The sequence below is a fragment of the Gopherus evgoodei genome, chromosome 2, assembly GCF_007399415.2.
Source record: "Gopherus evgoodei ecotype Sinaloan lineage chromosome 2, rGopEvg1_v1.p, whole genome shotgun sequence".
Classification (NCBI taxonomy): Eukaryota; Metazoa; Chordata; order Testudines; family Testudinidae; genus Gopherus; species Gopherus evgoodei.
The window spans coordinates 35,558,187-35,568,102 of record NC_044323.1 but is presented as its reverse complement, the minus strand read 5'-3'; the positions used below and the strand labels follow the sequence as shown (position 1 = coordinate 35,568,102).

Here is a 9,916-nt window from a genome sequence, read left to right as displayed (position 1 = left end):
TTCCAACTCTATCCTAAGGTCTGGGGTCCACTGTGGATCATGGGTTCTGTACATTTGCTGCATCAGGAAGAAGGCCATGAGCCAGTTTAAAATTAGGCTATTTATACAAAAGCCCTTTGTCCATTGGTCTGTGGATAATTCAGTTTGAGCTAGTATATGCACACTTTTCCAAAGAGGTGGCTTCTCTGGAGATGTTACAGTCTGAGTGAAATTGCCTAATCATCCCCTGCTGTTCTCCCATTTTACCTTTCCCATGGATCTATATACAATCAGAGGCGGATTAAGATTTTTTGAGGCCCTGGGCACAAAGAATATTTAGGCTCCCACACCTCCCTGCCACGGGGCCCCACCCCTGCTCCTCTCCTTCCACGCAAGGCCCTGCTTCTTGGCCTGGCTGGAAGCTGGTAAAAGTTACCCAAGGAGCCCGGGTCACCGTGGGGAGCCCTGGACCCTCTGCCTTCTCAGGGCAGTGTGCCCCGGGGGGGCAGGGACACAGGCCGGGGCCTGCTTTTGTGCACCCCAACCCCCTGCCCAGAGTAGGTGGAGGATCTGGGGTTCCACGCAGCTGCCTGGGCTCCCTGAGGAGCTCTTACTACAGCCTAGGGAAAGCATACGTCCCATTTTAGCCAGGACAGTCCCTTTTTTAAGCCCTAATCCAGACATCCTGACTATTTCGGCAAAAATGACCATTTGTCCTATTTGCTACAGCCCAGTTTTGCCAAAAAGGAGCTGGGGGGGGGGGGAGGGATGAGTGGAAGGGCAAGCAAGGGGGCCAGAGGGGCTCTGACCAGTTCTGTGCAGGAGGTGGGGGAGAGGCTTGGGCAAGCTCTGTGCAGGGGGAGGGAGGCAGAGGGGCTCAGGCCAGCTCAGTGTGGGGCAAAAGGGAGGCCAGAGGGGTTTAGACCAGATCTGTGTGGAAAGATGTGGGGGGGTTCAAAGGGCCATGGGCCAGTTCTGTGCAGGGGGAGTGAGGAAACGGGTAAGAAGTGATGAAGAAACTCTGAGATGCTTAATAAATTTATTGCCCTCTGACTGGGAAAATTCTTAATGTGTAATCATTGATTTGTCCAGGTCTGAAGAGTCTTAGCTGCTGGTCTCACTAACTATATTTGAAGGGAAGTTCAGAACATTCCGAAATACAAAAGTCATTCTCTAACTTTCAGAGAAGCTGTAATACTCTATGTCCTTGAAGTACATTGCCTGCAATGCCCCTGGCTTACTGTGACATCACTATTCATTCTAAAAGTATCAACTTTCCAGACATGCCAGGTCAATCAAATAATTTCGACATGAACTAGTGCCTAGTATTCCTTTCGTATTTCAACTTCTGATGTGGTAACTGTGGGAACATATTGGCCTTGTAACTCTTCACAGTAAAAGGTCCCCAGTACTACAGTAAACTTCCCAAATGTGTAGACACGTTAATGTTCTCCAAAATTAAAGATTCTATTATAGATGGGAAAACTGTCTCTCTTAAATACCTAATATTTTTAAAGTATCACAACTTTTAACAATTTTCTTCCGCCTCTCCTTTTATCTTTGTATAAAGCCAACTAGGAAATGCTGAGTCAAGTGTCAAAGTTTATCCTTTATAGAAATACCTAATGAAATGCTATGTTGTACTATTCCAGTAGCTATGACCTCAGCTGCAGAGTATGGAAATAAAGGAAATGGTTCACTGAAACTAAGGCAATTGATAACTAAAGAACAAGGTTGCTATTTTTGATAAAGTAGTGATAAATTAACTCCTCTTAATTTTTAAATAGAGTATAATAAAGCTAAAACAGGAAAGAGGAAAAAGAGATCACTAGTACAATTTAAATCTTACTGTATTAAAGTTTTTTGGGGTCTGCCCCAATCAGATTATTGAAACTCTTCAGGAGGCATTGGATTTGTGTGATGAATTCTGGAGAAAATTTTAGAATGTAAAAACAAGGTTATGAAGTATCTGTCCAAGGTAAGTGGTGAATACCAGTCAGGGCCAGCTCTAGGCACCAGCATTCCAAGCATGTACTTGGGGCAGCACTTCTCCAGGGATGGCATTCCCGTCCTTTGGGGGCAGCTCTTTTCAAGGGGTGGCACCTTGCTGTTTTTTGTTTTGTTTTTTTTTGCTTCAGCGGCAGCACTCCGTTTTTTGTCTGTTTGTTTGGTTTTGGTTTTTTTTGCTTGGAGCGGCAAAAAACCTGGAGCCGGCCCTGATACCAGTTCCCAATTTTTATTCAGCAACTGATAAGACTAAATGTTGGTGTAAAAATTTGATCTTAGAGTAAGTGAGTGATACTTAGTCAATGTGTCTGTCAGACCACAATCAGTGGAGTGTACCTACACTGTGTCACTCTCTGTGATGAAGAGGTAGATATGTGACTGATAATAATTAGGGTGAGGTAAATTGGGGCAATTTGATGCCAAGACATTACAGGCATAGATAAACCAACCACGAATCATTCTGGGGACCTAAGTTTTCAAATTACATTGTTTCCACACTTCTATTAGTTGATGACTTCTAGTTTCTTCTTGTAAGGGTCCCCATTGGAGACAAAGCAGTATATGTATGGGGATACAGATAGATCTAATAGTTGGATTTATAACAGCATATACAATTTCATGCGCGTATTTTCTACTTAGATTTACAAGAGGGAACTAAAAATGGGTTATACACAGAAGTCTGTGGAAGTTGATGTGTTTGAACTACAGGACTGGGCCTATGGAGGGGTAAAGAGGGAGAAAAAAAGGAGGCCAGAAAAAGAGAAAACAGAAAATTGTATTTAAAATAAAGGAATAATTAAAACAGTTTTTAAAATGGTAATAACATGTTGATCAAAGATGGAGTTTGGAATCTGAGAAATAGAGCAGTACATAGTGAAGATGTTTTTTACATACAGAAGTTATGCAGGTACAGGTAAATCAATACGATTATTGAGTATGTTCACGCTGTTGTGCTTGCACTCCTGCAACCTTGGGCAGTGAAGTGCAGAAAGCTTACTAGACAGGTCAATCAGGGCCGGCGCTTCCATTCAGGCGGCCTAGGCAATAGCCTAGGGCGCCAGGATAATGGGGGGGCAGCATTTTGCCAGATGGGACGGAAGGGGCTCTGGTGGAGCTGCCACAGTCATGCCTGTGGAGGGTCTGCTGGTCCGCAGCTCCAGTGGAGCTGCCGCAGTCATGCCTGCGGACGGTCGGCTGCTCCTGCGGCTCCGGTGGACCTCCCGCAGGCACCACTGCAGCAGCTCCACCGGAGCCGCAGACCAGCGGACCCTCCGCAGGCATGACTGCGGCAGCTCCATTGGAGCAGCGGGACCAGGGCATGGGGCGGCAAAATTGCCGTGCACCTAGGGCGCTAAAACCCCTAGCGCCAGTTCTGAGGTCAATTCATGGTGCAATGTGGGATACCCGCAGAAAACTACTTGCATTGTCACAGAGCTGCCCTATTTATTTATTTCATTTTAAAGCATAGCAAATATATTGATTTAACTATGGAAATCTATTGATGGGAGACAGATATGTATGTGGATGCATGCCTGCTCCCACTGAAATAAGCAGCTATATCACAGTATAATTTTTGTGTGTAGATCAGGTCTAGGTAGAGGCACTGACTAAGGCAATGAATGGAGGAATTGAGCTAGAGCCTGAGGTAACTAGGAAGTTATAGAAAGGACACAAAAGTCAGAGGAATCATGGAACTTGAAATCACCCATGGCAACATTAAGGGAATGGAATAAATGGAAGAGTGAGAGCCAGGCAACTTCCAGGAGGCGCCAAAAGCGCAAGAGATGACAGCCACACACTGGGAACAGGAAGAGAAGAGAGAGATTAAAGCCTTATCTAAACAAATTTGTTAAACCAGGACCAACAGCTGTGTGGGCTAAGGTTACCACCTATCTGGGTTTTACTTGGACAGTCCTTTTTTTGGCTTCTGTGTCTGGGTGCCATGTGCTTGGTTTTTGACCAGAAAGTCCAGTTGAAAAGGGGACCTGGCAACCTTAAACAATGGCCAGAATAGGGCCAGGTCAATAAGCTGCACCAGCCCCTGCTCAGCTGGGACTACCTCCTACCTGCAGGCAGACTCCTTGAGAAGATCCAGCAAGCAACAGAAGTAGTGAGGGAAAGGAGTGGGCAGACAGGCATGGGGCCCTGGGGGAAGGAGGATGAGGGTGGGGCCTTAGGGGCCTAAAAGGGTAGCAGTCTTAGTGTGGGCACTCTTATTTCAGGTGAAGAGTGTGGCTTATTTTGGTTTAGCTTAAATAAATCCTTAACATATTTAAAATAAATTGAAATATGCCTGGTTTAAACTGAAATTGTCCACACAGTCTCTTGCACCAGTTTAACTGTATGAGTTTAAAATAACAGTGGGGAGGGGCTAGAAAGAGGAGACAGGTGCACAAAGAAGAAAGCAGAAACAGAAAGTCTTAAGGGGTAGAGACAGGTTTTTCTGAAAACGGAGAGGTAAAGGGATAACATGATAAAGGTTTTGGATCAAGGTAAGCGTCTAAGATCTGAAACAGGAGCTGCAGAAGAGATGGGAGAACAGAAAATGGGAAAAGAGGTGCCTATTTTGGCCACACCCACTTTCCACCTCCATCTTCCCTTTTTCAAATGTCACTTTGCTTACCTTTCTCACCTGATAGTTTTAACAAACCTGAGCTCCACTTATATTTGTGTTGGGTCTTAACCACCCAACAAGGACCAAATTATATGATGGGATTTGAAGAGCCCAGCAGCACATGCACTCAACCCAAGGCATAGGTGAAAACTTAGGAAAAAATATTCCTTGTCTTTCCCCTTTCTCCTTGTGACAATGTGGTTCTGGCGGGACCCAACTGAGAGTGTCAATTCAGGACCAATTGCTCAAACAGGGCAGTCACAGCCTAAGGCGGGGGTCTTTCCACCTCTAAGGCAAACCAAACCAGCCAGACAAAAATGACTTCGGTTTCACCCCACTGGCCAATGACAAGTCACACAAGCAATTTCCTTAGACACTCCAGTCTCCCAGTATCACCACCAGTCCCACTCGTCCTGAGGAAGAATGGTTATGAAAACCAACACCCCAATAAAAGAAAATGGTTCTCTCGATCCCAAAGAATCAAGCCCCAGACCCAGTCAATATACACATCAGATCTTACCCACGAATCACGCTGTTGCCAATCCTTTAGCATCTAAAATCTAAAGGCTTATTCGTAAAGGGAAAAAGGTAGAGATGAGAGCTAGAATTGGTTAAATGGAATCAATTTCATACAGTAATGGCAAAGTTCTTAGTTCAGGCTTGCAACAGTGATGGAGTAAACTGCAGGTTTAAATCAAGTCTCTGGAGTACATCCCCAGCTGGGATGGGTCATCAGTCCCTTGTGTAGAGCTTCAGCTTGTAGCAAAGTCCCTCCAGAGGTAAGAAGCAGGACTGAAGACAAGATGGAGATGAGGCATCAGCGGTATATAGGCTCTTCCAGGTGTAAGAACATTTCTTTGTTCTTACTGTGGAAAATTACAGCAAAATGGAGAGTCTACAGTCACATGGGCAAGTTCTTGCACACCCTGCTGAGTTACAAGCTGTATCTGCTGCCTCTCAATGGGTCAATTATGTAGCTGATGGTCTTTAATGGGCCATCAAGCAGGCTAGGCAGAGCTAAGACCAACTCATCTGGGATTTTTCCCAGAACTACAGCACAAATTTGAAATACGGACAGCGTACAGACAATACTCATAACTTCAACTACAAAATAATACAAACATACAGACAGCATAATCATAACCAGAAACCCATAACCTGGTCTTAGACACCTTATATGACCCCCTTTACATGAGATGTGGTGCCACTACAGGACCTTGGTTCTATATGCAAACCGTGTTCTATATGGTCCCAGTTTATATCAATAACATCACACACCTTGTTCTGTATGTTTCAATGGAGCTAGAGAGACACTGTCACCTCCAATGTCATTTTCCAGGATCAGGGGCCTGTTTTACCATTAACGGGGGAGAAGGGGAATGACCAGGACATGTGACTGTAGCAGTAACTGCTAGCAAGGCCGGTGGGCAGGGGCCGGGCCTGGGAGTGCTGTGGTAACACTGACACACACACACATCTCTGCCTCGCAGACCTGCATGGCCTCACGGCCAATACACTGCACAGCCCTAGAACTGCTGCCGGGCTCTGGGGGGACGGGGTAGCCTCCCTTTCCGCGGCGGCGCTCGGTGACGTCACAGAGGGGACGCCACCAGGCCCCGCCCTCCGCATTCCAACGTGCCCAGTGAGGTAAACAAGGCCCAGCAGCCCCGCCCGCTGCGGCCCAGCAGCTTCCAGAAGGGCCGCGCGCGGGCTAGCGAGCGGGTTCCGCCCACAGTTGTGGCGCAGCAGGAATTGCCGCCCTGCCGCCGCACCGCGGGCGGGGTGATGCCCCTGTTTATTTTTACCCGGGCGGCTCATCCTCTCCGGCTGCCCGAGCGCGGGCGCTCCCCGCCCTGGCCCCGCCTATAAAAGGCCGCCCGCGGGGGGCTGAGGATGCAGCTTTACAGCTCTGTGATCACCCACTACCCGGCATCGGGGGCGGCGGCGGCGGCAGCAGCAGCAGGCGGGGCGGGCGTGTTCAAGGTCTCCCTGCCGGCGGTGCCCCCCGCTCCGGACGCAGCGAGCGCCGCGGGTCAGAGCCCGGCCGCCGAGAGCCCCGCTAAGGAGAGCCTGGTGCCCGGAGGCAGCGGTGCCGCCATGACTGCCTTCTCCTCCTGCCTGGAGCTGATGCCGGGCGGGCCGGCGGCGGCCCCGCAGTACAGCTCCAGCGCGCAGATCACCGTGAGCCGCAGGAGGCCGCTGGAGAGGATCGTGCCCATCCGCATCGTGCAGCGCCCCGAGCCCTCCGTGGAGCTGGCCCCGGCCTCTCCGCAGAGCCGAGCCTGGCTCGAGGGCATCCTGGAGAGCATGAGACAAGCCGGCGGGGACGCCGAGGCCGCCGCAGCCCCGCACCGCCCGGAGGAGCCCAGCAACCACAGCCTCCGCCTCAGCGAGCACTGCCAGGCTCTGCAGGCGGCGGCCAGCGCCCAGCCCGGCCCGGCCGCCACCTGCGGCGGCGGCGAGCAGAGCAGCGGCCAGGCCCTGCCCTGCTCCCCGCTAGCGGAGGAGGAGGGCCCCGGGCCGAGGAGGGGGCCGGAGCGGAGTGAGAAGCTGGCTCTCTACCTGGCCGAGGTGGAGAAGCAGGACAAATACCTGCGGCACAAGGGCCGGTTCCGCTTCCACATCATCCCTGATGGAAACTGCCTGTACCGCGCCATCTGCAAGGCCGTGTACGGGGACCAGCGGCTGCACAGCGAGCTCCGCGAGCAGACTGTGCACTACATCGCCGACCACCTGCACCATTTCAGCCCCATCATCGAGGGCGATGTGGGCGAGTTTCTCATCGGCGCCGCCCAGGACGGCGCTTGGGCTGGCTACCCTGAGCTCCTGGCCATGGGGCAGATGCTGAACGTAAACATTCACCTCACCACGGGCGGCAGGCCAGAGAGCCCCACCGTCTCCACCATGGCCCACTACCTGGGCCCTGAGGACCCGGGCCGGCCCAGCATCTGGCTGAGCTGGCTCAGCAATGGGCACTACGACGCTGTGCTGGACTGTGCGTGTCCCAACCCGGAGTACGAGGCCTGGTGCAGACAGACTCAGGTGCAGCGGAGGCGGGACGAGGAGCTTGCCAAATCCATGGCCATGTCACTGTCTAAGATGTACATCGAGCAGAACACTTGCTCCTGAGACTGCCTAGTCTAGAGGCTCAAAGCCCTACTCCAGGTCAAGAGAGAGAGTTTGCACCGGTCATGGTGGTGATGCCTTAATCCTTCATAAGCAACGGTGCCCTAGACTGAGGAGCATCCCTACAATATTAAACTGGGGGGGGTGACAAATCCAAACTTGTATTTGTAATATTCTCTTGTATAAAGTTAGCCCTGGATTATTTGGAAGCGGATTCTCCATGTATGTGGTTTTCCCCCAGTTCTCTATTTTCTAGAAGAATGTATTTTTTGCACATTATTTTTTTTAAACTGTTACCTCCATCTCCTACATCTCATGTTGGCCTCTGGCTTTCAGCTGTGCAGCCAGAAAAGTTTGTAAGAGGTTTATTTTGTAAATAAGGTTTATGATATAACAATTGTTTTTCTGTGATTTGACCCATACAACTTAAACTACCAAATGAAATTGATGTCAGCCAGTTTGAATGCTAGCTGGACCAGCTTCCCCTGATTGATGGAAAGTTAATAAACTTTAGCTAAACAATGGTTTGCATAAAAGTGCAGAAAACTTTTAAATAGCTACTTCAAAAAGTTTTTTGATTGCTTCAAGCACAGAACAAGTCTTATAAGCCCGTTGGAATGTAGCTATTCATGAATGGTACAGGGAGCAATTGTGACTCTTCTGTGTTTAATTACTGTTTAGAGTAAATTGGGCTCGGTTGCCTGGGTGACTCACCCATTGTTCCATTTATATTTTATTCGACTGTAATAATAGAAATTTAATGTAGAATGTTGTGATAAGATAATAGTTTGTAGTTTTGGCAAGAATTGGCTGTACCTCAGTATTTGGGTTTCTGAGTTGTTTTTTTTTTAATGCCTTTTCTGTGCCCCATGGCACTTGCATTGCATCAGCAGGCTGTTATCACAACATTTTACTCCTTTTGATGATGATGTTTTCTAATCAAGAATATAATGCACTGTCCTATATTATGTAAAAAGTATTTAAACCGAGACTTGTATGGTTTGCTGGGTCAAACATTAAATGTTTTCAACCTGAGAGCTATCTTCTTTAATCTCCTGTTAACTTTAATTTGTTAGACATATTTATTAAGTAATGCAGTTTGTACTTTTTTATTTTGTAATATTTTGTGATTTTTTTGAATTACTACTGTACTTGTATAATAGGAATATTAGCTAAAATGGAATGAATAAAGTGTATAATTTTATTTGGTTTTTCTTTTAAATTCTTAAGAGTTGCACAGTGCTCTTTGTTTGTTTGTCTGTAGAGGATTGATTTGTCTCCCACAGTCACATGGCAGGAAGGGAGACAAAATGACTACAAAGATTCTGGTCTTTGGAGGGGTATGCAAAAATACTGGATCTGCAGGTTAATAAAACTTTTTGTATAAATAGCTTAAGCTTTTCAAACTCCAGTAATTATGATGTATGCTACAAATCTTATTAGCCAATTTTTTTTGTATGCTGTTGCTGATAGCTTAGTGTATATAGCCAATAATACTAGAAGTCAATTCTTAGTAACTGTAGCACATCAAATAAGTGTCTGAATAAGACTAGAATTGAGATATGAAATGGTTCAAGTCGGAAAAACTGCGGCAGGATCAGTAGCAAGTAACATTGGGTATGTCTACACTGCAATAAAACACCACCTGCAGTTGGTCTGAGTCAGCTGACTTGGGCTCATGGGGCTGTAAAATTGCAGTGTAGATCTTTGGGCTCTGAGACTCTCCTCTTAACAGCAACTCAGAAGCTGGGCTCTGGCCCAAGCCTGAACAGCTACACTACAATTTTATAGCCTGAGCCCTGTGGAGCCCGAGTCAGCTGAGCCAGGCTAGCCACAGGTGTCTTATTGCAGTATAGACATACCCAGTGGGTACTATTCTATACTCTGCAATTCTGTGGCTTTTGTGCTTTTTACAACTGTGACACTGTAATGTAGACTGACTAACTTCTGTGAGTTGATGAACAAGATTGGAATTCTACCAGTAGATGCCAGTCCACTTGTGTTAATCATAGACTTTATTTGAATCTCCTGTAAGGAGATAGAATTCTGAGATAAGTAAGCTTAAGGCAAAAATATACACACACATTTAAAAGAAACAAAACATTAAGATGTAAGAATGATTGCCATCTTATCTACTTTTCCCTAGTAAACTTTAAGGACCCAAATATTGAGTAGTTCATTACCAGGTAT

General features: G+C 47.4%; 1 protein-coding gene across 1 annotated transcript; it reads left to right on the top strand.

Annotated features, from left to right (window-relative positions):
* The first annotated feature begins 5,804 nt into the window (after positions 1-5,804).
* On the top strand, positions 5,805-8,930 carry OTUD1 (OTU deubiquitinase 1). Its single transcript, XM_030550371.1, has one exon. The coding sequence runs from the start codon at positions 6,494-6,496 to the stop codon at positions 7,727-7,729; it is 1,236 nt and encodes a 411-aa protein (XP_030406231.1). The 5' UTR covers positions 5,805-6,493; the 3' UTR covers positions 7,730-8,930.
* The last annotated feature ends 986 nt before the right edge of the window (positions 8,931-9,916 follow it).

What these genes read in the sequence shown, in the direction of transcription:
- OTUD1 (XM_030550371.1), top strand. Translation starts at nt 6,494, where the DNA reads ATGCAGCTTTACAGCTCTGTGATCACCCACTACCCGGCATCGGGGGCG.